Here is a 25,833-nt window from a genome sequence, read left to right on the forward strand (position 1 = left end):
CTTAAAATTAAGGGTGCATAATATATCTGTACCATATCAGTTATCTCCCAATATTAGATTTTAGTTATTGGGCATTTAATTGTGCATGCGCAATTCCCAGTGAACATTAGATGATGGCAAAGTTAATCTGTTTGAAGTCTTGATAAATGTAATATTTATCAAATCGGAATATTTATATTAATTTTTCAGACTGTACATTATAATGCTGTGATGCATAAATTCACTTGTATCATTTAAAACGTTTATTTTTTTTTAAATAATGTAGACAAAAATAGCATAGAATGTAAGTATCATATCGTTTATCAGCCATTACAATGAAAATATTTTTACATTTGTACATGAAATTACACACTTCACCTTTAAAGAAACATCAAAATATCCACTTTTACACCTGTAGACAGGGCTCTACATTTTTTATAGTGAGACCAAAATCTCTGGCTGGGTAAAAACTAGGCGTTAGAATCTTCAAGTCACAGATCATGTGTTGTGTTTGATCTTGTGCAGGCACTGGGAACAGTTTATTCCAATGACCTAAAGCACAAGCTTCAATGAATGAAGCAGCTCACTAAAGGGATGGATGTATCTGAAAACATTCAGAGCAGTGTTAATCCACAACTGAATCACTGTTTGCTGCTTTTCAGATCTGACGAATTCTTCCCTGAGAGGAGAGGATCATCTCCACACCACTGAAAGAAGCCCGAAAGGGTGTCCTGACCCTACTTTCCTATAGAAATACAGACCTTGTTCATCTTGTAGGCTGTGGTCACCCATTTTCCACCTCGAAACAGGCAAAAGTATACAACAATAACAGCACTGCCAAATTTCAGATGTCAGTTGTAACAGCATGCAGGTTCAATTTTGAGCCCTGTGTAAAGGAGACAAAATGGTGGAAAGAACAAGTCAGATGACCAAGAGTTTGTTGAGATTGTGTCCTTAAGTATAAGTCAGTGGTAGTGTAGCCCGTATTCAGTCAATGCCAGCAGGATCCACGGTGACAGAGGCTTCCTCCACCGAAGCACCTGGGAGCTGTCTGGAGGAGCCACTGCTGCACCCAACTGAGAGGAGGCTTGGACTGGACTCTGACGTCACAATGATGGAAGGGATCCGAACCAACAGTCTTTTCTCATCAACTTTGTCTGAGACTATATCTGGCTAAATGTAGACAGAGAAAAGACAGTGAGTGAGGAAATAAATAAATACAATTTTAAATAACTAATATATATAGATAGATAGATATATCAATCCCATTTGAATTAGTACATGAAGTGACTGGGATCCTATGTTAATAATTGTAACTCAAACGTTATTTAGAACCTAACCCAGTCCGAAAAGAGCACTTACAGAGGACGAAAGACAACTGGACAGGCTCCCCTCAGCCATGGAGATCTCTTCTTTGTCGCCTGCCATCTGAAAGAGGGAGAGGGGAGATACGAATGAAATTGACGATTATGAGGGTTTGCCATAGTTGCATAGTTCAGCACTTCTCTTTCTCATTCTTAAAGTTCAGATATTCAATCACTGATTAAGTTTGCACAGTGTTTAAACGGACTGTGACCAGTCAAAAGAAAAAGGTGGAAGGGCAGAGCAGAAGGTGCCACCCAGTGGACACGCTGATGCTGTTCATCTTGATGACATGGGATGAGCTTCTGTTTATGGGGATTATCTCTCTAAAACCAGCAGATTAGGGCAGGAGAATTAAAGCAGGCTTAATATCAATGTAATGGACCCTCATTCAAGCCTGCACTTGAAAGAAACGTCATGCGCACTGATCCACACTGTACATCTTTCACATGCTCTACTGGCTCAAGACCTGTGTGCAATAACACTATATTAACAAAGGGAGCCTTTAGGAGCGGAATCAATTTGATTACCATTTTTTTAAATGAACAGAACTTTTTGAGCAGATCTTTTATTAGAATCAAGTGTCTGTGACTGGAAACTAGAAACAATGTTATTACATTGTATATCCTTTTGACTGGTGATAGGCACAAAAGCAGGATTTGTTTAAGTCCATTAATATGAGAGAGTTATTGTCTGATATTACTTTATGTTGTGCAATCCCTTCAGTGAAGTAGATCAATGGTTCTCAAATGGCGTGTCGCCATCCAAAAATGGGTCACAGTTCTGTTCAGACAAATAAAAATTATAAATGCAAAATAATAAAATGCCACAAACCATATGATCATATTATAGTTTAAAATAATATAAAATAAAACCAATGAATATGTCAAATGCTTCCTAAATAAATTCTAATTAAAGCAACACCAAGGACCTTTTCCTCTGCGGTCGCCCTACAGGTTGGAAGCGGAATTGTCCATTACCGCTGTCGTAAATAATTTAGCCTACCGCATCCTACTGTCGCACATGCACGCTCACAGTTTATCTAGCACCGGCTTTGGAATCAACAATTGTAACGCTTGCCGTAAAGCAAGTCAAATTTGTAGTTTTCTTATGTCTCATTAGAACTACGGAAACGCGACCCGATCTGGCAATCTTACATAGCGTGGATATACCAGATAAAGGACCGCAAAGCGGTGGCATAAGTGCCTTTCACCCTGTCACGACTTGATGAACCACTGAAACGATTTTGGAAACATTATTTGAAGGTAAAAAATCCTACTTAGTGTTGCTTTAAAGGTGCATTGCGCAACTTTTCATGTTAAAAATACCCGTTTTCTAACCCATACATGCTTAAACAATTGCCTGATGGGCTGACTGAGCCCTTCTCTGATCACTGCGATTGCCTCTATAATCCTGTACAGTAAAATAAATAAGAGGGATTCGGGTCGGAATCTGAGACTGGGCGTGACGTCATGCGCGTTCACGGCACGCTCATATGTCTGGCAGGTTTGTGATTGTGTATGCGCCGACGCCGCCATTCTCCGTAGAAAATGGATTCTAAGAGACCGGCTTGTAGTTCATTTCAAACACCAACGCAAACTCCACGTAAGATAAAAAAAAAAGAGAACTTTTGTCTAGTGCAACCAAAAGGTCCAAATTGGAGTCAGACAGGCGTCGGGGTAAGACGAGAGTAAACATAGGGAAGGCTTTCAACAAATGGAGAGATCTCCGGTCTGCTCTAGGGCTCAAACGGGATCCTCAGTTGGCTTTTTTCTTGATAAAAAGGTAAGATATATCCCATTCTCTAATGTCTGATACGGCCAATAATGACAATAAATGACGATCCATAAAATGTGTAATGCTTTAGCGTAAGCTAGATAAATGTACAATCGGAATAGGTTTTACTAACTTACCATTGTCAGTGATCAGGTTCAGAATGATTGTGATATAAAATGCTGATATATAAGTTAGATACTTAGACACAAATTTTGAGCAAATTACTGCTTAATTACGATGTATTGCTATTGGAATATGCTACTTAGCTGATCAATAAAACAGGCTAAACCCCCGCAAATCTTCGGCGGATTAGCCTGTTTGGCTTTTATGGTAACGTCATAGTGCCACTTGATTGTTTATTACCTTGAGACATTTGGGTGTACTTTGTTGACCGACTGTGTATGGTATGGTATCATGATTACAATTTTGAGCTTTTACAAAGTTATAACTTATATTGTTCATGAACGTGTTTCCATAATAATAGTCATAAGTGGATACAGGAAACACATAACACAGTTCAACATGGAGATAGATGGGAATAAAAAACGAAGTTTTCTACTACCCCCATTTTTTCCCTCACACATAAGTGTGTTATTTACTCAATTGCCTTTCCTTTCACATATTTTAAATTACTTGCAGATTTAAAACTTTATTACCTCTGATGACATTATGATTGTAAACAAAAGATTTGTGCGGCTGATGCTCCTTGGGTTATGACCAGCTCGAGCTCGTGCAAGCGTGCGTGTGCGTGTGGTCCGTGAGCGTGCACACCTCTGGTTGCAGTTTCGCTTGCCGCCAGAGGGGGCGTAGTTCTGCGAAAACTCAGACTCTCGCGCAATGCACCTTTAAAGCCATATAAATGCAGTCTACAAATTGGCCTTAACTATACATTTAATAATAATAATAATAAAAAACAAGAATGTGGTAAAATTTCATTTTTATAAAAACTAATACTGGTGAAGGGAGTGGATTGGAATCTACTGCTGCTTCAATGTATATGTAATGAGTGATTATAATCAATTAATCAATATTTTTCCTTCTAAATATCAAATGAGTTGAATGACTTCTCTGGAGATTTTACTTTGTTATAGAAGTTACCAGTGTGATTACTGAAATGTTCTTTTCATGTATTCTTTAATGTCAGTATTTGATATCTGAATGCAGTAACAGTGCTTTCTCATTTAACCTGGCTTCAAGAAATAAAAAAGGGAAATGTTTTGTGTTGAGAAAGGTCTTCAACATGTTAAAACACATAGGGGTCGTTTAAGCCGTTAGCTTAAGGGACCATTTCTCAGTTAAAGCCTTACTTTCCAGTTAGACTAAAATGTAGCTCTTCTTGAGAAAGAACGCATTATCTTGATGTTTTGAGACGAGACTCCTGTTTATAGTTAGAGCCTGGCCAAATCCAACCTTGGAAAAGCTGTGTGTCGGTGTGTGTGTTAGTCTTCTTGCTTACAGGTTAAGGAACCATTGGCATTGTTGGAGATTGACTGAGTTGTTGTTCGAGACATGCTGGCACCCAGCCACCCAAATCTGCGACCTGGAAGGTCACGGCGTGCCTAACTTCAGGGTCCGAGTGTCAGCTGCATAATCTATGGAGATATGCTTCTGTCTATCTGTATATGTGTGGAAAATTACTATGTTTATCAATTTCTTAGCCAATCAGAATCATTCAACCTGTAAGCAATGACTTAGCTTAGACCTTGGAAATGGTATAACTGCTGTGATCTTTGTAACTGTAAGCGGGGCAGCCTACGAACTCCTGTGTGAGTCTTGAAGCTGACTTCTGCTGATGAAACTGCAAACTATCTTCAGTAAAACTTTTTTTAATTCTGACTCCGGGTCTTCTTTCAAACATCTGGTCCTTGGGTCCTAAACTGTTAACCCCTAACACTGGCAAAAAGCATAACACGTTTCTTTAATTTTATATTTTTTTCATATAACAACCAATCAGTCATATTTGAGTTTCACAGTTAGTTTTATGCTGTTGATTTGATTTACTAAAAGAACTGACTCAGAGTCGTTCATTCATGATTCTTTCTGGAACTGGTCTACACTGATTGCACTGTATGTTTCTGATTCACTAAAAATAACTGGCTTGTAGGAGTCGTTTGGACTACAAATTGGACTGCACTAGTTGAGCTGTACATTTCTAAATCACCATTCATTTGTTCTGCAAGTCATTCATTTAGGAATCTGACTAGACCGACTGACTGTTTGTACATTAGTTGATTCTCATTGTGTTTAATTCACTAATGGCACCTTTTTAAATCGTTTGAGAATCAAGCTAACACTGGTTGCACTGTTTCTGATTCACTAAAAAGAAGTGTCTCAAAAGAGTCATTTCTTTGGGAAACAGACTACAATGGCCGCACTGAATGTTCCGTGCTGAAGATTCAGAAGTGACTTTCGATAATAAGTGTTATTTATGATAAGGTTCCCTCATGATTTATCATTCAAGTGGAAAAGAAAATGTATCATTATTGAAGAACAAATGTAGATTTTAGAAAGTTATAGCTCCGCACCGCTACATCTAAGAGAAAAGCCAGTGAAAGAAGTACAAATCTCTCTCTCAAACTTTATGTACAGTCAAACGAAATAACAGAAGAGCACATACAACCATGCACACTTTTGAGGACACTTTTGTCACGAACTACGCTGACTGAAACCAGGGCAGTGAACTTCAAGATATGAAGGATGGAATTAAATTTCCAAATGAATTTTAAATCTGATGGAGTCGTTTCCTCCCTAAAAATGAATGTGGGCTTCCTAATTTCATAAATCAAGGAGCGCTGAGTGAGCTGAGAAGCTTCTGATTAATGAAGTGAGATATGACACTTATTGAAGACTTTTACTTACACTGATGTATGCACTGGTCCGGTTCACGCTCGGCTCATTTAGACTCTGAGCTGAGGTTCTGTCGAAGATACCAGAGTCTCTGCTCTTGACCTTCAGCCTCAGAGAGCTGGTGCGCTTGATATCTGACGGATCTTTCCGGATGTCAGATGAGACCTGACGACTAGCAGGCCGTGAAGTCACACTGGAGAGATCTGCCTCAGTGTCTGTCCAGCCCTGTCCATACACAACAAACACTCAATGCTCATCCAATAAGGAGAAGTGCACGATTTAAGCTTAAATAAAAATCAAATAAAAATAATTGTGAGATTTCTGTGATCATTTGAATGAGAAAGGCCAGAAACATACTTTACACAATGGCATGCATAAGAGAATGTTTGGCCGACATATTACACGAGGGATAGTTGATCCAAAAATGAAAATTCTGTCATAATTTACGCAATGTTGTTCCAAACTTGTATACATTTCTTTCTTCTGCAGAACACAAAAGAAGATATTTTGAAGAATTTTGGTAACCAAACAGTTTCAGTTCCCATTTACTTTCATTGTTTGTTTGTGTTTGTCCATACAATGGAAGTCAATGGAAACCGAAACTGTTTGGTTACCAACATTCTTCAAAATATTTTCTTGTTTGGTAAAAAAAAAATTTAAATTAAAATTCAAACAGGATTGGAACGAGGGTGAGCAACTGATTACAGAATTTTCATTTTGGCGTGGACTATCCTTTTAAGGCAATTCAGTTCACTTGGTGACGTACCTATTACAGTGTGTACTTGGTCAACATTATTAACTGCAGGGTACAGAAATTAATATATATAAATTCTTGTATAGAGTTTGTTTGCCAAAAGGTGTTTTCTTACCGACTCGCTGTCAGACACAGAGGACAAGCGTGCTTTCCCGGCACGGTGTATGTTGTTGCTGGTCTCAGAGGACTGGCTAGTCAAAGTGGAGCGTCGTGTTGACATAAAGCTACTGCTCATAAACCGTTCTCTACGAGGTACACACAGCAGCACTCCCAGACATGGTATGTACTTTGCAATGGCAGACCTGGGAGAGAGAGAGAGAGAAAGAAAGAAAGGGGTGATTTGTGAAAAAGGGCGGGAAAATGAAGGAAATGTCAAATTGCAATTCACATCGACTTTCCAGAGCTGTCAATGAAATAAGTGACTGAAGTGGCGATGGAATTTTGTGTTTGTGTTTTCTTATTTCAAAACCAGACTTAACAGTTCAGATCAATCCTTTAAAAGGATGTCATATTGAGGCAAAAGGAATGGGCAAATGATGACTTCATTATTTAGTTGCTTCATCATAAGGCATTAATCTTGTGCAGCCCATCGCAGATCTGTTATGAGCAACACATGGCCCAATGCATCCAGAGCAGATCAATCTGAAGTAAAGCTGACTTTTAAAGGTCAGAATCTACCTCTGTCGTCTCAAGGTATTTGCGCTAGCACTCTGTACATAAAGCCGCTGATCAATTTGGGTTTGTCTGGCCTTGAAGCACGCAGCATGCATGTTTGTGGAGCAATGTTTCATTTCACTGGACAGGTCTCTTTGCAATGGAAACTGAATCGGCGCGCTTCAGTGCCTCAATATGCTGCCAAGGTCTTTCAATTTTTGTGCACATCAATACAGTGTAAAATATTGCCAGGATTTTACAATATTTAAGAGGAACTTCAAATAAATTACAAAAGAAATATATATATTTTAAATATTGGGGTCAGTAAAAAAAGAAATTAATCCTTTCATCCAGAATGTGTTAAATTTATCAAAAGCGTTTGACATTCATAATGTTACAAAATACTTTTTAAATAAATAAATGTTAAATCTATTCATAAAAAAAAACCACACAAATATTAAGCACCACAACTGTTTTCAACATTGATAGTTTATTGAGCAGCAAATCAGCATATTATAATGATTTCTAAAGGATCATGTGACCCTGAAGACTGGAGTAATGATGCTGAAAATTCAACTTTGCCAGAACAGGAATAAATTACATTTGATTATATTATGTAATTATTTCATTATTGTTATTTTGTAATCATATTTCCCCATTTTACTGTTTTTGAATGCAGCCTTGGTGAGCATAATAATGCTTTAAAAAAAAAAAAACTTACCCACCCCTATAGTGTGTGTATACAGGATTTTAAAATAAAATCATGTAAGCTTGGTCATTTTCTGCCACTGTAACAGGTATAGAAATTATACTGTTAAATAGATGTATCATCAAGTAGATTTCACACAAAATTGTTAATTTATATACCTGATGTAGCTGCCTGATCGAAATGAGTGCTTTCCCCTTTAATTGTTGTGATGTCACAAATCAACATAACTGTCACAGATACTCAGTTGCCTAAAAACTTATTTTATTTTTATCTTTGTGGACTTAGCGCTATACAATAACTTCCTGTTCTGTTTAATCCTCTTCCCTTTTACATTGTAATCTCACGGGAGAGGTAGGTTTCTTTTGACTTCTGATGATCTTATTTATTATTTATTGTAATTATTGCTTTTTCATCTATATTTTACTCCAATTCATGTGTTTAATGTTATTTTACTTGATTATTTTTGTCATTTTACTCTCTGGGTTATATTTTTGTCTTCTGCTAAATATGTGAAAATAAGAGCACGTGTTGATCAAATGGTGATCAGTGTGCATATTTATTTTATAGAGAACAAGACAATTCACTCTCAAAGAAGCTGCTTATTTGTGTTTTATATCAGGGGATGAATAAAAGATTCCAAGTGAACCGCCGCCTGCTGTCCTGTGTCTAACTCTACAACGCAGAACCAAAGTGTTTTACAACTGGTGTCGCTGGCCGCACATCACGCTTGGCATCGTGTGCCACTGGTTACGCCACAATACAACAATTTATTGAAACAAAAACACTATGCTGCTATACCACAGTTATTTTGTGCTGCTGTTCACTGTGAAGTTACAGTTTATAATCACCATATAATTGTACCAAATTGTTAAAATGAATGAGAATGCGCTGCAACTAGTATCCATGAATATACTGCAAATTCTTTTTAAATGCAGCAGAATAGATAACTATGTAAAAAGGCTTACTCTCATCAGCATCATCATACCTGTACTTGGGGTGAGTGATGGCATAGATGATTGGGTTGTGAATGGCGGATGCTTTGGCAATCACAGCAGGCACAGAGTTCATGTACGGTGTGAGCATGTCAGAATATCTGTGGAAAGAGTAAAAGGGACATAACATTACACATTATAATGCATTCATTTCTTCAAACCCGCATGACATCGCATCACAGCTCCACACAGACATTTTAGACTACAAAGAGGTGGTGAGTAAAACCATACAGTCCTTAGGAAATGTAGCATCAGGTACATGTGATCATTAACAGTCTGTGACACATTTTCTCTGAGGGGTTGATGGAAGAAATCATGAGACTAAAAGAGTATAAGAGTCTTTTATATAATTTTATATTATTATAAAGATTATGAACCTTTAATATATTTGCTTGCTTATGGTTATCTAATGTTAACATGCAGGTAAAGAAATTAAATATTTCATATTTTACTAAATGTTTCATTTTTTTTTTTTACATTTTCATGATTTAATTATTTTCTTTTATCAATTAATGAACACCTGCAGTTCACTCTCAAACCACTCATGAACCCCCAGCTTGAGAAAACCTGATATTATAACAACAAAATGTCAAGACCAGGAATGGACTGAAACTAAGGGCTTAAATACATTAGGGTTAACAAAGGAGCTGATGAGTTAATTAACAAAACACAACTGAACAGAATACTAAAATCGATCAGAAACCATAGAAACAAACAGGAAGGGAACGGAGGACAACTGAACTAATTAACAGACTAGAAAGATTAACAATGAGAATCAGACATGAACCGAACTGAAAAACAGATCCAGAACAAAAACTAGAAATGTGACAAATAATATTATATTTGTGGTACAGGTATCAGGTAGTTTGCTAGCTCTTTGTAGTGATGGGAAGTTCGGATCATTTTACTGACTCTTGTTCGATCTCGTTCATCAAAATGAGTCATTTTGTTCATTTAAGTGGCTTTATATGTTATACTTTTAACAGGCAAATTCCCTGAACACATCCACCTATGCAATCTTGATCATATTCTGAATTAAGAAATCATTATAATGAAGTCAAAAATAATTTACAGGAAACGAGTCTTTCGTTCATGAATGACCCATCACTAGCTCTTTGGCTACACATAACTACCTTGAAAAGATATCTGCTTCTCACATGGAACACACTATATTATATGATTCAGATAAATGGATTATTTTATTATATTTAATCTCTGCTCATTTCTACCTTGAAGGTCTTGAACAAATAATTGAAATCCCTAATGGTCAATATCATGTGTAAGCACAGTGACAACCGAAGTGTGCGTTTATCTGTCAAAATTGTTTAGCAGTTTAAGTTGCTTCTGACTAAAGTCAATGCTAATTAAATAACATAATCAAGAAGGATGTATAAAAAAAAAAAAAAAGCTATGGATTGTGGGTGTAAGACATGTTGATTCTTACCCAGCAAAAGCAGTAAGAGCTACACAGGAGTATGGAGACCAAGAGATGACATACAGCAGGATCACTATAAGCGCTATCTTTGCCATCTTCCATTCATTTTTCATTCGGTGGATCTTCTTGATAGAGTCTCTGAGTCCTCCTTCTCCATTGATTTTTCCCACAGCTCTGTTATTCCCATCATATAGACATGTAAACAAACAGATTCAGTACACACAGGAAGAGACGGAACATGCATCAAAGCGTACAAACAGATTTGATCATCTTTGTCTTTTGTAAAGAACACCGTAACACAGCACTAATCTAAAATGGATCTCTTTTTGATAAATAATACAATTGCCCTTAACAAAAAAATGGTATACTTCCTCTTTCTGGTTCAGACCCGTGGTCAAACACGCTCACAGAAATGGTAAAAGTGCTTACCTGTTGGTATCCCGGATGGCCCTGAAGATGAAGAAGTAGCAATACATGATGACAAAGAGGGGGATGAAGAATACAAATGTAAAGAGCAGCATTGTGTAGGCGCGTACTGAAGGAGTGAAGGTCATGTAGTCCCACGAACAGGATGTTAGCAAACCTTCAGGAACATACGCACCTGTGAATATAAAACACGTTTTTTCTTATACACAGTTTTAAAATTAAATGCCTCTTTTGTCTCCTTAGACAAAACTGAATGTTTGTAAGCACTTACTCCATCCAAAGAATGGGGGCAGGCTCCAGCCCATAGAGTACACCCAAGCAGCGGAGAGTATCAACAGGGCTCGTTTGCGTGACATAACGCCAATCGAGGCCAAAGGACGAGTGATAACGAAGTATCGATCTACCGCAATAACCATGAGCGTCATCATTGAGCAGATACCAAACAGAGCGCCGCAGAATGCATATAACTCGCAGCCTGTGGAGAGAGAGAAATACCAAGAAATAATGTAAAAAGAAACATTATTGCATTTCATAATGCACCAAATATGTAATCCAGCACTGCATTCATAAAGCAAGTCCTTCAGTTCACATTGTTTCTTATGAGTAATAAATCATACCACAGGCCATAAAGAGTACATTTAAATCAACCACCTCACTCCTGCTCCTGAAAACTGCCTATTATTTTTTTCCCCTTATCAACATAGAAATACCTGTTAATTCATTCACGGTGTACATGCTGGCAACTGTAGATGCGTAATTATAATAATAATGAAAACCCATGTAACCCTGCGAATCTATAATTACTTGGAATTGTCACTAACTTGTCCCATATTTATTGGCTACTAATTTAAATATTGCTGGGAACTCGTCTTTAATTGTCACAGGAAATCTATATGCAGCAGTCTTTATTAATCACAAACTCAAACTCGGATTTCTAAAACACGGAACAGACAGACAACTAGACAGGATTAAACTCAGGCTAAAATACACAGGCAAACAACTACTGAGGAACTAATGAGACTAATTTACAAGACACATGAACGAAGGACTAACACAATCAGTAACCAAGGATACAAACAGGCAGTGAATGGAGGAAGACTGAACTAATTAACGGGTAGAAGATTACCTAGGAAATAAACTGAGATTGACATAAAACTCAGAGAGGAACTGAACAGGAAAAACAAACTCTAAACATGAACAAATAAACTCAAATCCTGACAATTATAGCCCTGCCTACTGTTTCATAATTCTTGAATATTGTGTATATGTAAGTGCAGTGCAGTGCAGTGTAGCTAGAGATAATGTATAAACATATGATCTTTTAGGTTTATATTTTTTAAGGTTTAAGGTTTATATTTTTTGCTATTAATGGCTGGTTGACTGAACATTAGCCTAATTATAATTTAATTGGTTGCACTCATTATAGCACTTTTAGAAAAAAATATTAAAAAGTATTGCGGAGCAATGATTTTCTGCATATAAAACTACAATAACACCTTGGATAAAATGTTAACAATGAAGCAATATGAACAATGTATGACTAAACAAGACGATGTCTAAAGGAGATAAATAAAGCATGTCAAATTCTGATCTAGTAAGCTTTAAGATCCGCAAAGGGGTCTAACTCATAAGATGATTGTGGATGGGTGTTTCATAGTTTTCTGTGAGTGGGTCCCGATGTCACATTTCTCGGGTTTTTTAAGGAACATCATTCAGAAGAAGCATGGCAGATCTCTCACAGATACCTCAGGTTGAAGAGAGACCTCGAGAGAGTTTGAGTGAGCTCATTCCACTTCATCAATCATACAGCAGTTACTTGACTTCAAAGAACACACTTTAAGTGCTTAAAAGGTTTGGAATTTAAACCATCAGTGATCAAGGGATCCACGGATGACCTGACGTTTTATCAGTGCCATTATTTGAAAGCCTAGCATTACAGCACCACATAAATTCCACGTACCTGTATATTAATGTTAAATATTGAAATTTCTAACTGAAATAATAGATTTAAGAGAGCTCTATAATGAGAGATCACATTTGTAATAGAATGCCTTTGTATGGAGAGGTTCAGTCATGATGCACTAACTGCTATTCTGAAAACCCATTGAGAGAAAATGTCTCAATATGCAAATTCTCTTCTGGGTTTTAGGACTACACACTGAACAAATGTGAAATAAACTTTTAAACAATATGAACCAATAATACTGTCAAAATAGTTTGGAGACACTGGCTATAGCATTACAGTTTTTATCAATTGCTAACAAGCATCGGTCAATACTGAAGCCACTTTTTCAAAACTCTTCATATAGTCTGCATTTCCAAGATGAATCTTGGCCAATCAGTTAATCTCACTCACACCAACAAAACACTTCATATATGTCTCAATAAACTCGTTCCACCATAACACTGGCAACATTTCTCATTCAGAAAACATACATTTCATTCATAACACACTGACCTAAAAAACACAAACAACAGGGAACTTTACATTAATGATGAACTTTTATTTTTAACGTTTGAATGTTTGTTTTTCACATTAATATTCATTATATGAAAAGAATAAGATCTTTTCATTTTACTGACTGTATTACAGCATAAAGAAGGAATGAGAAATGCAGCTATTTGCTTTTTTCTATATCTTTACATATAGTAATTTACATGCAAAAAACTAAGTTTTGAAAATGTGGCTTCAGTATTAAACAATGCTTATTAGCAATTGAAAAAAAAAAAAACTGTAGTAATTTATTGTAATTTTCTCGTATGTGCAGTTTTGGAGTCCCAGCTGTAGTCGGCCCTGCAGAGTTACTGCAGAAATGCTGTTTTGCTAGTTTTGAAAGCAGTGTGTTAGCATTCAAAAAATGTCATGCAAATATAGTGTTTTGCAGATTGTGAAGAATGAATGACAAAAGTGTTCACAGATTTTGGAAAATGTGGTCATTGAATGCATTTTGTGTGAAAGAAATGGAAACCGATTCACAGTTGGGTCCGCATAGACTTCTGTTTCGCTGAATGTGTGAAGAGTTTTGAAAATGTGGCTTCAGTATTAAACAATGCTTATTAGCAATTGAAAAAAAAAAACTGTAGTAATTTATTGTAATTTTCTCGTATGTGCAGTTTTGGAGTCCCAGCTGTAGTCGGCCCTGCAGAATTACTGCAGAAATGCACAGAGTTTGCAGTCATTCTGATTTGAATGTGCTTTCAATAAGTTTTGAAAGCAGTGTGTTAGCATTCAAAAAATGTCATGGAAATATAGTGTTTTGCAGATTGTGAAGTATGAATGACAAAAGTGTTCACACACTGTAAAAAAAATCCCGTTGTTTTTTACGGAAAAAAACTGGCAGCTGTGGTTACCAGAACAATACCGTAAACATACTTACGGAGTTACATGTAAATTTAACATTTTAAACATGTATATTTAACATTGGATTTCAGTAATATGATATAATGTTAATTTACCGACCTATTGAAGTATTAATATCTGTTTTGTACCATAATATTACACTGACAAACCAACAATCTCAGCAGTAATGAGAGTTACATGATTAATCAAAGCTCATCACAAGTAGTTCTTCCACAAGAAAGTTAATATTAATATAGGCTATAGAAGGTGCATAGTGTCATTCACACAAACATTAAACACCATCATGGTAACACACATGAAATTTTTTAAATACAATACACATTCATTTAACAACATTAATTGTAACATAAAACCCTAATGTAGATAACTGATTATAAAAAAAACTAAGAAAACTATGACGAAACATAGTTATTTCAACAAAAATACATCAAATGTGAAGTGTCACGCAGGGAATTGTGGGAATGTCAATTTACGTTTTTTCACTGTAAATTATACAATGACTTGTTCGTTTTTACTTCCAAAAACTGTCAATTTAACGGTATTTTACAGTAAAATGTACCATTAGATCTATCACAGTTATTTACCGTATATAGTACGCAAACTTTCTGTTAACCAATTAACAGTTTTTCACTTTAGCATTTTTACAGTCTTTTACTGTTAAAATCACGATAATTTTTTACAGTGCAGATTTTGGAAAATGTGGTCATTGAATGCATTTTGTGTGAAAGAAATGGAAAACGATTCACAGTTTGGTCCGCATAGACTTCTGTTTCGCTGAATGTGTGAAGAGTTTTGAAAATGTGACTTCGGTATTGACAGATGCTTGTTAGCAATTGAAACAATCTGTAAGCAGTCATTCAGTTCCCCTCTGACTTTTTTCAGTTTTGTCTGATCAGGAAAGCAAACCTCTGAGTTTAGAAACTAGAAACATAGAAACTACAGTGAAAAATGATCATTTATCAATTAAATCATATGAGTCAGAAAAGGCACTATAAACAAATTAGGTTTGTTATTTCCCCAAAAAGTGTAACTTGTGTTAAACGGTTCATTTAATGTGATTGATTTTATATTTCCTATGATGATGAAAATATAATCACTGTTTTCCCAATGGAACAAAGCTTGATAAAAACAGCCAAAATGATCCCTAATTATTTTTCTGAGCACTGATTCATCAGACTATCTGTCTGGTGAGCCGAAAACATTTTTCCAGTGCCTGCAGAGTTCAAGCTAACCGAACACTGATTCATTTCTAGATACGCTTTAACCTCTCTGGACACTAAGGTGTTTCTTCTCCTTCACCAGGATACAGTTATGCATCAATGCATAATCCCTCTCCAGCTGAGATCCTTTATCATTATCTGTTATTCTTTCTTCTCATCTGCACTAGAATCAGTCGCGTGTAGATAATCGGATGTTAAAAGATGCCCTGCAAAGTTGTCTTGACATCTCACTGTTTCTTAGCATCTGTGCGCGCAGCTTTGAATGCCGGGAAATGAACCATGGGTTTGATCAAGTGCCCATGATTTTCTGACAGCTGGATTACCTTTTTCCCCAAAGATCCATCGCTTGTGCAAACTGGTGGTGAAGAAGATTGGTGTCTGAGTGACACACATCAGAAAGTCAGTGACAGCCAGATTAATGATGAACATGTTGGCAGGTGTCCTCAGACTCCTACTCCTGAAAAGATGCACAAAAGAACTGTCAAAAACTGTCAAAGAAAGAAGAAGCTCATCAATGGCAGTGGTGTTTTATGTTGTTTTATTTATATACAATAATGTTAAATAGAATATATTGTATGAATGGATCTAAAATTATATACCTATTCATATATAATAATTAATTAGGTTTTATATAATAACATCATATTTTCTGTTCCCTGATTTCTCTCATTTAGAAAGGACAATAACTATAAATATAAAGATATACTGTAGTTCTAAAAATCATTCTAAATATAAAAGAGAAAAGTCCATACCATAACTATAACGATAACGGCACCGAGAAATAATATCATTTGGAATCACTTTCAGAACAGCTGATGAATCAGCCAATCAGAATCCTTCCTGCTTTAAAGGGCTCAAGCATTTAAAGTGCCAGACGACAAAACTGCAGCACACTCAGAATAAACAGGAAGATATCGTTATATATAATATAGTTATCATTATCGTTATATTTATAGCTACTGCTCTTGGTGAGAACAGGCCTTAAATCAGAGATACCCAAACTTTGGGAATTTTTTATATTTTTTTTATATTTTACCCTGAGATTTTAAATTAATATTTCAATACTATAACAGCATGTTCACATGTTCAAGGTTATATGATGCTAATGGTCATATGCAGTTTTTGGTAAGCATTTTATTTTGATTGTTTTTTTGTTTTTTATTAATTTATTCTAACTTAAATTTTTATATACATATGTAATTAACTATTAGCTTTTCATCAATTTATGAATCCCCTGCAGTGCTCAGTTTGGCAAAACCCAGTCTAAATCTTAATATGCAGTTTGCAGTGCAAACATGACTCCAGATGAGCAGATCTAACAAGAATTTCATTGGCTATCACACAAACAAGATATAGCCTAGACTCACTTGCAGAAGGCATACATGACCAAGAAGTTTCCCACCATGCCGGTGATGCCCACTGCCAGAATGACAGAGCCGATGGTGTAGTGAGCGTGGTCTGGGACATCCACAGTGGGGAAAAGATATCGAACATCGTGCACCATTGCCACCTGTGGGCAGCGAGAGAGACAGAGAGAGAAAAAAAATGCTTTCAGATCAGGACAATGTACTAAAGGACATTGAAACTTAATAACTGAGTTTTACATTACTTATAAAGTTATTAATATCTTAATTCACCAAGATACCATTAGTTTCAAATCCCCTAGTTCCTAAAACCTCTATAACACCCATTTAATACATCAATAGCCAGCTGAGATAGAATTAAGCAGACATATTTAGTGTTTTTGAAGACGCAGTGGATTGTGCTGTTGCATTCACTTATTAGTGTGTGGAACAGAGAACACAAAAGCTTTTAGAATGGCAAGCGGTGCCCACTTTTGGTTTTTCGCCCTTGTGTCAGGCTCAGTTCTTAAGAGGCAATTAGTACATCAAACACTAGTTTGATTCACCAGTGTCAACGTCTTAGTCGGCCACTTTTAGCCTCAATTTATCCATTTACTTCTATCATTCACTGAACCACTCGATTGACTCGAATGGCTGAAGCCAGCCAGAGCAAAACAAGTGGAATTCACACTATAGGTCACTTTCATAGTTAGAGCATACAATGGATGAGTAATACAGACTAGTACATTATGGCAATCATTGACATTTCTCATAAATAAAACACTCTGCTGAACAATGACTGGAAAAAAAAGTTTATGGCTAGCCTTTGAAGAAGGGGATGTGGAGATTGTATAGATAGTGGATATTGCAAGACTGCTCAGTATCTCGAATACAAAGTGAGAGAAGAGGACAATTTAGAACTAATGAGTTTATAATCTGCCACATCAGCGGCAGATTAATGCACTGTGTGTGTATGTGGACATCTTTGCTCATGATATAACAGAGGGAAAATAAATGGGTCCTTAAATAAGTTTAGCATCTCATTGAAGTAGATCCCCCTCCACTACTAATGGAAGAAGACTTTCTTTTCTGCAAAAACACTGTTTTAGTTTAATACATTTAGCATTAAACCTGATGATCATGCTCTTGAAAATGATCAAAAGAACATCTGACTTTGTATGATCTTAATTGATTATATATAGAAATAGTGTAGAATCTAAAAAATCCATAAACTGTCTGTTTTTATCCAGGTTTAAATTGGATTTTGTATCCTAGAAGTGGGTTAAACTATGAATCCGATTATATTTCCTACAACCAGCTGAGAATAAAATTAATCTTAAAACAAAAGCAGGTGTGAGAACCTTGATAAGATAATGCTGATCTTTTTGGTCACAACTAATCCTATCAGATGGCTCTTGATCGTCCAAGTTTTTAGTTAGTGCGCTATAATATGTCATTTTAAGTAACAGATAAAAGAATGTTTGAGCGGGTCTTGACTAAATTAGATTCCAAAGGGCGATTCTAAATTAGATTTTAAATGCTTACCATTTAATACTGTTTCAGAAAATGTATATAGAGAGAGAGAGAGAGTACAAATTGCCTTTTCTTTTTTTTTCAGTTCAGTCTAAAAGACTTGTTCAAGCCGAAGCCCTGAACAAAAGAAGGCAACATTGTGTTTCAGTAAAGCTTGTGAAGAACCGTATTTAACTTTGGTCAATCATGAACACTTCCTAAATTGATCCACTCCAACATGCGATACTCTGCTTTATTGGTCTCAAAAGTAATACAATAATTGGTTTGCAGCACATGATAACGCATACGGTTGCAATTCCCCAAAACAAACTTTAACAGTTTGTTTAGGTTGCAATGAATGACATTCTCTGCCAAGACTGTTATTCATTTCTACCACTCAACAATCTGTTGGTCAATCAATTGACAAACCTATACCAAAATGATCAACAGATTAAAATTGCTTCCAATTATTTCACACCCTGCAAGACGTGATTCAGCAAGTCACTCACTATTCCTGTCTATCCACCCATTCAGGTCTGTATGCAGGAAAACCATGTAAACACATATCAGGCTATCTATGAACACACAGCTCTTGAATGCAGTGTTTTTCTTTTTTCTTTTTCATTTTGGTGCCTCTCATTTACAGGGTTTTTTCTTTACACAGCGGGAGGTTTGCAGAAATCATGGTTTGTGCTCTCCTACAATGTGATCATTTATAACTTGAATCAGGTGTCACTCACAGGAACTCAAAATCAAAACTGAAATGAACTGAAATGAATTCTGCCTCACTATTACCTTGTCTTTTCCATCATGTTAAGGGAACTCAGAGTAGATTTATTCACAGCAAACAGTGCCATTTGTATGCCCATGCTGCACTACTAACATATAATGTATAACATTTGAATTTGTATAATGTATAACAAAAAACATGTTAGAAATTGACAATTTTAACTCTTAGAAATTGATCATTTTATTCAGCAAGGACACATCAAGTGATCAAAAGTGACAGTAAAGACATGTTACAAAATATTTAATTTTAAATAAATTATTATCTTTCAAATTTCAAAAACTCGTAGGTATCATGGTTTCCACAAAAATATTAAGCAGCACAACTGTTTTGATAAGGAATAAATTATATTTCAATATATATTCAAATAGAAAAAGGATATTTTAAATTGTAAAACATATTTCACAATATTACTTTTTTTATATATCAAAAACTGTAAATGCAGCCTTGGTGAGCATAAGAGACTTTATTCAGAAACGTTCAAAAAATCGAACTGATCCCAAACTTTTGAATGGTATATAGGCAGTAACTATTCAAATGAAATAACCACCCAAAAAACAACGGCACAATTTCCGAAGACTCCAGAAAGCAAGTCAGAAAGCAGTGTCCAATGCACATGGCCTCGACTGTCATTTCACCTAATCTGAAGAGACAGAACTGATATTTGCTTTAATCCTCATATGTCAGTGCTTCTCTGTAAAGACTGTCGACGTGGGATTTGAACAAGAGCATGCGCTGCTACTTGGAAGGAGGATTCTGATGAGAAGTGCTCTTAAAATGTCACTATCACTTTGATATTCAGTGAGTGATATAAAGAGACAAGGAGAAAAAGAGAAAAAGACAGAAATGGATATAGAGGAAATTACACTTCACCACAGCGCAAGGAGCTTATTTGTACCATTAGTTGAGTGAGACTGATGCCATGCTATTTAAGATCCGAAATAATTTAATTCCGTTTAAATAATCCAAATAACTTACCAGTTTAAGTGCTATTGATATGTTTTCATTATTTAAAAGACTGAGAGCAACAGATTGTGTTGAATGAACTTGTTTGTCTGTGCCGTCCTACTTATCAAAGCTTATGGCTAGCAGAAACAGTCTGGATAAGAGCAAAGCACACAATCAATTACAAATCCGTCAGCTGACAGTTTCCTGATCAGTAAGGAACGTCTCTGAAGCCCACGGCCCCAAACTTCTCAAGCAGAAACTGTGATAAAGGACGGCTGATCCACTGATTTGAAAAAAAAAGGTTATTTTTGGGGAGATTATCTATTCCGCCAGTCCAACAAAAGCTGAGACCTTTCCACAAAGAACAGGGGTGTATTTCCTGAAAGAACTTTCCTGAGGGAAGGTGGAGTTGAATTCAAACTGCACAAATTCCTGTTGAATGATGTCTACAACATTACTAGGGAAAAACATTATACCGAGATATCGAGAGACAATTTTCAAAAAGCACTCTGACATGTGCAGCTCAGAGGTGCTGATGATTTCAGTCTATGCATGCTTTAACTGATACCAATGACCCATTTTTCTTGGCATCTCATTGGTAGTTCGTCCCGTAGTGAATCATTATTTAACCCTCAGATGCGTGTCTTCACAACAGTGGACAAATCTTTGAAAGCCATTTTTAGCCATTCCGGGTGTGATGCTACATCCGAAATACCCGGAGTGGTTACCTTTGACCCTTAGGCTGTGTGTCCAACAAAGCATCTTTAGCAAGCTGAAAATGGCAGGTGTTCTTCTGAAAACGTCAAGCCACAGGTGTTTGAGAGAGCAAAAAAAAAAAAACTTTGGTGGACACACGGCCTTACACTAATTCTATATGACTGTCCTGTGTCTTTTTCAGTTTATGACAAAATGATGCCCCAAGCACCTCTGGAATATTTAGCCTTCTATAAATGCAACATTTCTGATGCACCAGGCACTTCTGGAATATTTACTATTATCATTTGGTGAAATTAGATTGAGAAGGATAATATTCTTGTTTTGAAGTAAAAAGGTAGGCCCTAATTGTTCCTTTTATAATTAAATGATTAATGCTTCAGAGGGTTAAATATATCTTCTAACAATCGCATCGCAAAGATTTCAGTTGAATTGCTTTATCTGACATGACACATGCACTTGAAGGAAAATCTTACACAGCACATCTTTCATTATTATTCCATGTCTTTGTCAGGAGCTGAACTAGTGTTTTAATGACTAAGGTCATGCTATAAAATATTTACCTTACAACTGTACGGTGCTAAAATTAGAAGCATCTATCAGATGCATAAATATAAATAAACAATGGTATTGTAGTGGTACTAAAGAATCAACAATATGTTGTCCTCAATGAAGAATTATCAATTCAGATGTTGAGAAGAATGCTAATGTCCGGAAGCCTTGAAGGACACGGAAAAGTCACTGGAGCTTGAACAGATGTTCTGTTTAAATCTCTCTCCCTCTTATTTTCATTGTCTTAGTCTTTCTGATGTTTAAATATGTCAAAAGTATGACAACATTCAAATACAACAGCCAGTGCTTGAACATTTCATGTAAAATTCATTTACATTAGGGAGTCATGGCTCAGAAATTGTATCGGTATCTATCAAATCATGCAGGAGAAGTCTACGTCTAAGAAACCTTAAAATGCTACAGTAATAAATCATTTTGTAGCAGTGCATCCCAACAGAATACCATGCTAGGCTGAAATCCTATAACCGTCAAAGATCCAGAAGAACATTAAAGCAGCACAGGGCCATGTTGGCCTTGTGAATTACCCAGAAAAACCTGTACTATTGTCTTTTCAAGATTTCAGAGTAAAACAGCATTTATTGTCAAAGCCAAACACATGGTCAATTGATATTTTCACTATTGTTGGGCAAATGCATGTATTTAGCTTTTTTTATTTAAATAAAAAAGTAGCTGATTCCACCTGTTGTTTTTGAGACCACATGGGCATCTCTCAAATTTTATTTCAGGCCTTTGGATTGTGGAATTTATGCAACCAATGTCAGGGTTCTGTCGCTTCTGTCTAGTCTATTTCTTGGTTTTGTGACAGAGCCCTGACACTCCTGTTTTGTCTTGTCTGTGCCTTGTTTCATGTCGTGCTTTGTCTTGTGCCGTGTTCCACGCAGCTTGTGTTTATGGCTGTGTGCTTTCATGTTGACATGTTTTGTGTGAACGCGTGGCTTATGAGTGTTCTCATTAGCTGCGTGTTCATGTCTTGTTTTGTTGGGGCACATGGCTGGTGATTGTGTTTGCTGGCCCATGTGCTCATGTGTTTGTCATGTTTGGTGTGAGCACATGGATTGTGCTCATTGTCTAACCCCGGCCATCTTGTTACCAGATTATTGGTTCATTTGCCCCACCTGTCCTCCCTCGTTATACTTTGTTTGCTCTCCCCATTTAGTCTCCCTGTGTCGGTTTGTTTTTGTATTTCTACACTTGTTTGTTCCTCCTGTGTGTTGTCAAGTCAAGTATGTGTTGTTTTCCCCCTCAGGGTAGATTTTATTTTATTTTAGTTTCCTGCATTTGAGTCCTCGCCTCATCTCCTCAAACCCTGACAACCAAATATATAATGGCTAATTGTCAAGTAGTATCATCACATGACCTGTTTGACTGATAGATAATCAAATATAGCTGTGGGCAAACTGTGAGAGCCTCACCAACAATTACAAATGTATTTGGCGCAGTTTTAAACATTTGTATTATCTGTAGTCCCTGTACTACCATGAACTTTCCTTTTTCCTTTCAAGCTCCTTTTCAAACTCACATTTGCATCACTTTTTATATCCCACACATTGATTCTCTCCACACCTATAATCAGTCTATTGTTTGGATATGTGAGAGGTGAAAACAGTTACACAGAATATAATACGTAGCAGCAGGGATAACAACACACAATGACACAAGGTTCAGATCAGTAAATAATTCCATACCCTAATTTATAGTGCTCCATAATTGGGTGAAAATAACTAGTTAGATTCACAATGACTGCCGTTGATGTTTGAGAAAATAATAGGCTACATGGATTGAAGAATATCAAATTCGGGAAATGGAAGATATAGAGGTTAAGCTTTGTATTCACATCACCTCAGAATATTAATGCAAGCTGTGTCGTATGATATTAAAAATAAATAAAGTATTGATTCATGATAGGAACAGGGCCCCCGTCTGTTTGAAAAATGCCATAACACTCATTCATATGGCACTACACAGTCCCCTAGCATTTGTGTGGAACTGTCAGTAAAGCATCAGCAAATAGTTTTTGTTTTCCTGGATAGTATTATGTTTTAGCAAAAAATGGTTTTAAAGCACTAAAATGGGATGAAGCTCTTCCTCATTACTATGCTATTACAATATCATTTTCATGTGATGAAATGATATGATATAGGCAAATGCAAATTTTGCTCTCTTGCACTACATTATGCATGTTTGGTATATTTTATTTGTTTTGTTTCTTCCCGAATTCATTTTCTATATGCCCAAGTAGGCTACTCATTTTAATCGGCAAACAGGAAATATCCAGGAATAGTTTAAATGAATCCCATGTGCGAGATCCCCACATGATCCTATAGGACTACTTTTATAACTTCTATTTGAATATGGCTGATTTTTACTCAGTCTGATTTGTCCAGGTCTGGTAAAGCTAATTTGCTGAGTAATTCCAGGGTTGAAACACCTCTGGTGTGTGTGCGGGTGTTTGCGAACAGCTGCAATCCAGCTGCGTACTATCACGAAGACACCACACAGATTAGACATATAGAGACTTGATCCAAATATGTCTGCATTTTATCACCATGAGAAATGAGTACCACTTCAATTATTCTTAAACATTCTTAAACAAGTGTCTAACCTGCATAAAATGTGTTTCTAAAACTAAATTAATAGGCTGCATGTAGCTATGTGGGCAATACAGCGAAACACGGAATAAAAAGACAAAATGCCATTATATTTAGTTTACTCTTTAGACTAACTTGATACATGCTAACCAAAGAAATACCTATATGGAACATATTTCTGATGTTGTTGAGCAATAACTATAAAAAATAATTTCACAAAATGGATATATAGATCTATCTTCATTTCAAAAAAATTTGAACATCATTTCATGCAGTAATTTTAGGTCATGTTCCTAATTAAAACGAGCATGAAGTTCCCTGGTTTATCCTTTGTTGGTGTTTTAAGACAGTATGTCTCAATTGTATATTTTGACACGAGCAATACGTTTCGATGCTTCATTAAACTTACAATTGTGTGTGAATCAACTATGCATAACCATGCCACGCACATCTAACTCTCCAGAGGCAGTAACAATGAGGCGTGATTAAGTAGCTAAAACATTTATAAGGCAAATCCCTGCACGTCCATTTGGAGAGACTTAAACTGAATATATGAGGTTCCTCTCATACAGATATAAATAATAAAATAAAAAAATAAACGTTTGGTAACTAAATTTGTAATTAAGCACAAGAAAAGGGCATGTTTAAAAAAAAATACCCGAAAGCGAATGATCGTCGACGCAACACGCAACTTCTTCTAACTTTTGTGGATAATGAAACGTACTAAAGCGCGTCTAAAACATAACATGTGCATCATGTAAAAATACTTCCATGTACTTTTTTTAAACTACCTTTTTGGAGGGAGTCATCCCAATTCGCCTGAAACAAACTGAAACGGTTGAACTTTCCCAACGCTCCTCCGATTACGCACGCGCTCTGAGCGTTAACTTTCAGTATTTTTGTTCCATTTTTAGTGTGCGTTAATAATATACAACTCTCTAAAAATCCAACACACATGATCAAATGCGTTACAACAGAGTAGTATACGCTCACAGAAGAATCAGAATCCGTGCGCACCCTACCACTAAACACATGGTTCAATACAAACTCCATCATCTTACCGTAGTGGCTCGCGCGGGCAGCTCCATCAGCTTGTGCGCGCTCACTGCGCTGTAATTCCACGGGGCCAGTGTGTCCGCACTCACCGCGGTGCCGTTAGGGACTTGAGTGGGGATTCCCATGCTGACCGAGCGCGAAGCGTTCATCGCAGTGGACACGGCGGGCGCAGGGAAAGGAGCTCAGAGTTGGTACGCAAAAAGAGTTAGCTTAAACCTGAGAAACAGCATTACTATATGATAATGTGTTGGATGTCTTCCTCTGCCAATCTGTCTGCAACCTAGAACTAAGCTGTCAACTGCGCCCAACATGTGTGTGTGTGATGAGTTTGTCAATGCCAGTAACCATGTGCCGATTCCAGTATGCATGAGGAGGAATGCTCAGTTAAGCAAACTCAAGCATCCCACATACTACACAACAACAGCCCTGTGCTAAGCCCTTCATAATCACACCAAGCGTAAGCCTTGTGTGCCTGTTTGCCCATGTGAATATGTGCCAACAGGATGTTCATATAGCCTATGTAAAGAACCTGCACATGCTCAGTCCTCAGTCCTCCCCTGTCTCTCTGTCTCTCTCTCTCTCTCTCTCTCTCTCTCTCTCTCTCAAACCACCTATCCAGTTCAGATTCAGAAACAGCTTTAATAAACATGCGGTCAGCTCAGCAGCACAGACATAGGCTACTTTTAAAATGCCAATTCAGAGTGAACCCCAGAGCTAACAATTAAAATGTCATGAACAACAACTGCATTACACACACAAGCTGCACACTGCTGACTATGCATTCATTTAAATAAATT

The 25,833-nt window shown here is 36.6% G+C and overlaps 1 protein-coding gene across 1 annotated transcript; it reads right to left on the bottom strand.

The window, feature by feature from the left end:
• Positions 1 to 221: 221 nt before the first annotated feature.
• Positions 222 to 25,520, bottom strand: opn4b (opsin 4b). Its single transcript, XM_084435097.1, has 11 exons — positions 25,042 to 25,520; positions 16,883 to 17,025; positions 15,839 to 15,972; positions 11,206 to 11,409; positions 10,938 to 11,109; positions 10,518 to 10,682; positions 9,067 to 9,174; positions 6,834 to 7,020; positions 5,977 to 6,189; positions 1,342 to 1,407; positions 222 to 1,152 (listed from the first exon to the last, which is right to left on the bottom strand). The coding sequence occupies exons 1-11, from the start codon at positions 25,183 to 25,185 to the stop codon at positions 967 to 969; spliced, it is 1,722 nt and encodes a 573-aa protein (XP_084291223.1). The 5' UTR covers positions 25,186 to 25,520; the 3' UTR covers positions 222 to 966.
• Positions 25,521 to 25,833: the final 313 nt, after the last annotated feature.

This window comes from Rutilus rutilus, assembly GCF_951802725.1.
Source record: "Rutilus rutilus genome assembly, chromosome: 16".
Taxonomy (NCBI): Eukaryota; Metazoa; Chordata; class Actinopteri; order Cypriniformes; family Leuciscidae; genus Rutilus; species Rutilus rutilus.